Below are 6,844 nucleotides of genomic sequence, written 5' to 3' on the forward strand. Positions count from 1 at the left end.
GTAGTGATATCAATGTCAATCTTCGCCCTGCTCCTGATGGAGGCTGTCTTGCTGGGAATTGAAAGTTTAATCAGCAGCCGGAGGGTTTTCTGTCTGTTTCTGTGACTGGAAAAAAAAAGAAACACTATATTGTTAAAAGGGGGGAGTTAAATAACAATGCTCCAGCATAATCATTCAGTACAGTATTCCTCCCCCCTTTTTTCAATCTTTTGCTTTTGGGATGATGATCTCATAAATAAATGAGAGAATGCAAGGGTTTTTTTTGGTTCCTAGACATTTTCCTGTTAGCTGGGCTGGGCCAGAGACACTCAGTGCTGGGCGTCCCATCCTGACTGTTATTAATGTTCTCTCTCACATACACACACACACGCACACATACAGCGGTTCTGCAATTTAATAGCTATGTGAAGGGCATAAATTCAACAGAATAAGCTTGTTTGATGGGGGTGTTGTGAGGGGGAGCCTTCACGGGTTGAACATCTGCCTGTCACGCAGCTGTGCGAAAAGCACGGGAGGCCTGCTTTAGGAGGATAGGAGAGATGGCTACCCTTGTAGCCAATGCTAGTTCTACCCATTTAGACTTTACTAACTTAGATTCATTAATTTCAATTGTTCTGCTCTGAATAGGACTTAGTCAAATACAACCCACTGAACTTCATGAATATGACTAAGGTAAGTCCATGGATTTCAGTGGGCTTACTCTGAATAAATCATAGTTGGAGCCAGCCACCGATTTCCTGTTGGAGCCCATATGTGTGGCCTCGACCATCACTGTTCTTGGCCTCAATTCTTTGGCCTGTAAAATGGGAAGAATACCCCAGCGGTAAATAAAATATAGTGAGATCCTTTGCAAATTGGAAAAAAAGAACAAATAAGACACATCAGGGGTAGGGAACCTGTGGCCCACCAGATATTGTTGGACTCCGTCTCCCATTATCCTGACCATTGGTCATGCTGGCTTGCTGGAGCTGCTGGCCAACAACATCCAGAGGGCCACAGGTGCCCCCCCCATGCAAGTCACAGTCTCGGTTCCTGATGGAAGATGATCCCCTGGTGAGTGCCTTTGTCAGCGGTGATTCTCCAGTGAGTGGCTGAGCCCTGGGTGAGTGTATGGCTCTGGGGCAGGGCAGGGCAGAGGAGGGCTGGGAGCAGGAAAAATGCCTCTCCCTTCTGTCTGGGATGCGCATCCTGAATGTGATCTGTCCAAGAATAATCCTTTGCTCTTGGACTAGTGACAGCCCCCCCCCAACTCTTCCTCCTCATGCTCAGATCTTCTCCAATTCTTATGTAATCCCATGAAGGACGTGAACAGCCCTTATAAGGCCCTGTTTGTTTTCTTTGCAGACACCTGCAAGGGGCCCCCCTTGCGAGGCCAAGAGCGGCTTCCAGCCCCGTTGGCTGCGTTCTGCTCATTCCCACTGGCTGGGCCCAGCTGGAAAGGGGGGAGGAGGAAGAGGCTGTGAAGAGGGGGGGTGATGAGGTCATCCTGTGAGCAGGATATAAAAGTTTCTTTTCCTCTGGAGCCACACAAGAGGTGACTTTGCTGGTACTCTCAGCAGGCGAGCACAAGGATCTCTCTCATTGCCACGGATACCACAGCCACATTTTTCGGGAAGCCAAATTGCTTCTCAGCCTCGAGGTTGCAATCTCTGCGGTCCCCCAATTCAGGCAGCTTCTAACCCGCAAACCCACCACCGCAGGCATTTGCTCCCTGCCTGTTGAGTCCTGCTGTTCCAGAGGACAACTCCATCTCTCATCGAGGGGCGTTGCTCGGCTACCCAGTTGTTGCAGAGACCCTTCCCTGGCACCTGTTGCCTAGTAACCAAAGCAGACGTCTCCCAACCACCTGAGGATGCCAGGTGAGTGAAATCAGACAGATGAGGGGCTCGTCATTTATTTATATATTATTTGATTTATATCCCGCCCTTCCTCCCAGTGGGAGCCCAGCATCTTCCATTGCCCGTTAAGTTGCGTTCATATTGGGAGCAGCACAGGATTTCAGGGATCCTGTGGCAGGCTCGACCAGGGGCAGGGAATCTTTTTCAGCCCAAGGGCCACATTCCCTCCTGGGCAATCTCCCGGGGGCCGTATGCCAGGGGTGAGGCGAGAGCAGAGTGCAAAGTGTGAATTTTTACCTTTTGCACTGTCAGCTAGTTTCTACATACACACATACACGCCTGCCTTTTTATCTGGATGAGCGATGGGCCTGATCTTGAGTTCGAGGATACATTTCGGCCAGGCAAAAACACTCAAGGAGTTGGCCAAGGAGGGCTGATGATGAAGGCTCCGACTCAGAAGGGTGTGTTGCCTGGGCAAAGTCTCAAGGGCCAGAAGAGAGACCCTGCATTTAGCCGTGGGGCCTGAGGTTCCCCATCCCCACTCTAGATGTTCAGGGTCAGCCCAAAGCATCTTGCTGCTGAGGACAAAATGTCCCCCCCTCAAACAAAAACCCCAAATAGAGAAGCCACCTGCACTGACAGCTGAATCTTATTTCAGCACTGGCCATGGGTCAGCACCCTTCACCCTTCACCCCATCTAAGGCACAGAGGGCAGAGCGCCGGCTGCCCCCCAAAACACAAACACCCCAGCATCAGCCGCCTCTTTCTCTGCCTCAATGGTAAGGCCAGACTTGCTGATGTCACTGGGCTCTTCATGCCCATCATGACCCCAGACGAGGGATGGGAAGACCTGTCAGTTTTGGCGCTCTCTCATTTTTCCAATCTTAAATTTGGTTCTCCATATTTCAGCAGCAATTTGCGATTATTATTTTTTTAATCTTCATGACCATTCTTAAGCATTTTGGGGCACAGTTCTCCTTCATAAACACATTTTTGTCTGCAGTTTTGACTAACATTTTTGCAAGCCATTTCTCGAAACTACAATGCGTTTTTGTATGTTATTTTTACAATCTTAATCATTTTTATGCACATTTCCCCCTAATATATGCGTTTAATTTGTAAATGTTTGGTTGGCAAACTGCATCACAAAATTCAAACAAGTGCAGATTTCGAAGGGTGCTTGTGTTTTGGTTCTCATATTGTTTCGGAAAGTGCGGATTTGATCGATGCGGCTTGACATAAGGACTGAGTCATTTCTCCCCCATCCCTAGCCAGGACTGATGGAGTCCAGCAACATCATGCGTCTGATCAGGCACAAGAGCAGCCTCTGGGATTTTAGCACCTGATTTTCACACTTGTTCCCCCCCTCCCCGCTTAGATCAGCTGATTTTCTTGCCTCTTGGAATTGGGAGGGGAAGGAACAAGCAAAGTTAGAAATTAACTGCTGAAGAGCGATAAGATAAAGTATTCTGGAGGGAGATGGAGGTTGCCTTCCACCAAGTCTGATTATTTGTCCTTCTAGCTTAGTACTGTCTGCTCTGACTGGCAGCGGCTCTCCAGGGTCCTTCTTGACAGGAAAGGGTCTCCCCCACTGCTTGCCTACCCATTTTTTCCCCCAAACACACACAACTGTCTGATTGTAAGCTCATTGGGGACACAGACTTTTAGGCATTGTCTAAGTAATGCTGTAAGGCACTGCGTAGACAGATGGAGCGAGGAACTTTCCTCAGAACTAGGGCCACTGTCTCTTCTGGGCAACCTTCCGGGGGCCACATGCCTGTGGTGGGCAGGGCCAGAAACCAAAGTGAGCAGAGCAGCCAATGTAAATTTTATTTTTTCTGGAGCCTAGTTTGTCCACAACGCGCACCCTCCCTCTCTTCTCCACTCAGGGTGCCAAGCAGACCGACAGTGAAGGGATGTTGCTTAAGGAGAATTCTGAGGGCCAGGCAGAGGCCTGCAGGAGCCACCTTTGCTCCCCAGACATGAAGTCCTCACCCTTTGCATAAATGATGAATCTCAAATGCTCTTTTCCCTGCAACCATGTTTCTCTTCTCTCTCTGATCAGGAGCCATGCAAATCGCGGCGCTGTTTCTGGTAGGGGCCTGGATCCTGACGCTCTGCCCTCGGGCATCATCGACGAGCATGGGCCACCCTTTGCCCATACCCCTGAAAGAGAACCGCCTCTCCCCGCAGCCCTCGGGGAGCAGCGCCCCGGCCGTGAACAAAGAGAGGACCTCCCTGCCTGCTTCTGTCAAACCTTCTCAGGAGTATCTGGATGATGATGATGATTACGAGGACTATCTCCTGACTGTGGAGCCCCGTACCCCTGGCTCCCCGAAGCCCCTCCCTCGCCTTTGCAACTATAACCACTGCCAACACCTTCAAGTGCCCTGTGTGGAGCTGAGCAGGGCTAGCGAGTGCTTGTGCCCCGGGATCACCGGCCCAGACCTAGCCCCCGAGCCACCCCGCCTGCAGACTGTTCACGTGAGCGAGACAGGAGCCAGCCTACGCTGGTGTGCACCTTCTTCTACAGTGCAGGAGTATCGGTTGCAGTATCAGCCGGTCGGTGGGGCCTTTGTCTCTGGCCCAGCCCTTAACAGCACTTTCCGCTTGATGGAGGTATCAGGGCTGCTGCCCAGTCAGGAGTACCTCTTCTGCATCGTTGCATCCAACCAGGCTGGCTCCAGCCCTACGGATGATGGGACCCGAGAACATGGGCCGTGTCGTCTCATCCGCACCTCTGCCCGCTGGATGCCCTATGTCTATATAGCCGCGGGGCTGGCCGCCGCTCTTGTCCTCGTGACCATCTCTGCCTTGGTGTGGCACTTCTGCTTCCGCAACAAGAGGAAGGATCTTCACCGTGGGTCCCTGGACAACATCCTTGATGGCGAGCCAGGCCTGCAGGGAGCAGCAAACAGCTCTTTCCGGAGTGAGGAGCAGCTCTGAGGGGGGTCCCTGACAGGCCCCTCCCTGTGGCCTGAAGTGCTTGTGGTCTCGTCCAGTACCTGGTGCACTCTCAGAGCCCTTCTTAATAGGGTTGGGTGAAGGTCATAAGGACTGCTGTGCTGGAAGAGGCCAGTGGCCCATCAAGCCCAGCGTCCTGTTCTCACAGTGGCCAACCAGACGCCGAGGGGAAGGTTGTACGACTGCTGCCACTTACCATGGTGACAACACCTCTTTTGCTTAAGAGTCAGAGGCTCTGTTGCTTTTGTGGAGTGTCACTTAACTCCATTGCTTTTGCAGGGGTGACTCGATTTGCTGCCGCCACTGGGGTGGAAAAAGCAGCAGTTCTGTGCTGTCTGTACTGGAGAAGGTTGTACGGTTGTTGCCATCTATCACGACTGTGACATCTGCTTTGCTTAAGAGTTGTGAGTCACAGACTCCATTGCTTTTGTGGAGCTTCACCCAGCTCTATTGCTGTTGCCTCTGGGGTGCAGGGAGCAGCGATTCTGTGCTCAGTGCTAGTAAACTTGGATCGGTCCACTTCCACAATCTGTTGTGTCCTGGGAATGGGTAGCACAGGCAGAACATTCTTGGGCCAACACCTGCTACCTTTGGTGGCAGTAGATAAGACAGTTCAACACTGGTGATGATGGGACAAACATTTAACTGTCAGTCCAGTTGGCTTCTGTACGTGGATGTGAAGCAAGGTCAAAGAGGAGTGGGGCCTGTGGAACCTTCTGAGGGCCAGAAAGAGAGGACTGGAGGGCCTGAGATTTCCTAATCTACAATATATTGTTTCTTCACCTAATGCTGCAAAATGTCTTGGATCAACCCTATGTGCCACACACCCTATTCAGGGAGTGGAATGCAACGAACTTGTGACATCGTCATCCCTAACTTCATGAATGCCCAGTCAAATCCATGTGGTCGTGCGCAGCCAGATCAAGAAAGCAAATCATGCATTCAGATTCAAATTGTTGTTTCCATTAATTTTTTTAAATGGACCTGTTCTAGACTACCAAGGAAATTCATTTCTTCTTTTGAAAAGGATGTCTGGTCTTGGGAGGAATTGTGAGGAGGCCCCTTTAAGATGCAGACATTACGTGAATTTGTGTATATTTATGTATTTATTATCAGAGTGGGTTTTTTTAACTAAATAAAAATACAGAGGTACTAAAAACGGAGGGCTGAAGAAGAAACCCAGAGATCTCTAGCACTAGGGTTGGAGGAGAAATCTGATTCAGTTCACACTTCAAGCCAAATCAATCAAATTTGCGCTTTCTGAAACAACATGAGAACCGACATGGTCAGAGTGCTGGACTAGAAACTGGGAGACCAGGGTTCAAATCCCCACTCTGCCATGAAGCTTGCTGGGTGACCTTGGGCCAGTCACTGCCTCTCAGCCTAACCTACCTCACAGGGTTGTTGTGAGCATGAAATTGAGAGGGAGGAGAACTGTGTACGCCACCTTGAGCTCCGTGGAGAAAAGGTCAAATATAAATGTAATAAATAAACAAACAAATAAATAATAAATAATTTGCACTTCTCCAGCTAAACAGTGCTTCCAAAAATGCATCTATTAGGGAAAAGTGTGCACAGCAAGAATATACTGGAAAAAATAACATACAAGAAGGCATTTTATTGGGAGAAATAGCATGCAAAAAATGTAGACATGAGTCAAAATTGCATACAAACATGTATTCATGAGGAGAAATTCACCCTAAAATTCTGATGAAATTTCATGGGACTTTTTTTCTTTTTAATTGCAACCTGTTGTAAAATATGGAGAACTGAATTTAAAATTAGAAAAATTAGAAATGGGGGAGATATGCATTTGCCAGTCTGGCTAAGTTTGGGACTGGCCCCACCGCCGAACCCAATGAGGTCATCCAAAAACAAAATGCTGAATGTTGGGAGATGCATTATATATGGGGGGAAACTGTAAAAATGTGTAGATTAGGCAAAATGGCATACAAAGGGGTATATTAAGAGAAATTTGCACTAAAATGCCTGCTGGATTTTCACAGGGGCTTCTTTTAAAAATGAAAAAATGAACAAGTGTA

General features: G+C 49.1%; 1 protein-coding gene across 1 annotated transcript; it reads left to right on the forward strand.

Moving 5' to 3' along the window:
• The first annotated feature begins 1,420 nt into the window (after positions 1 to 1,420).
• On the forward strand, positions 1,421 to 6,319 carry LRRN4CL (LRRN4 C-terminal like). Its single transcript, XM_061605814.1, has 2 exons — positions 1,421 to 1,859; positions 3,904 to 6,319. Exons 1-2 carry the CDS (start codon positions 1,853 to 1,855, stop codon positions 4,782 to 4,784), a joined length of 888 nt encoding a protein of 295 aa, XP_061461798.1. The 5' UTR covers positions 1,421 to 1,852; the 3' UTR covers positions 4,785 to 6,319.
• The last annotated feature ends 525 nt before the right edge of the window (positions 6,320 to 6,844 follow it).

The sequence above is a fragment of the Rhineura floridana genome, chromosome 22 (assembly GCF_030035675.1).
Source record: "Rhineura floridana isolate rRhiFlo1 chromosome 22, rRhiFlo1.hap2, whole genome shotgun sequence".
Taxonomy (NCBI): domain Eukaryota; kingdom Metazoa; phylum Chordata; class Lepidosauria; order Squamata; family Rhineuridae; genus Rhineura; species Rhineura floridana.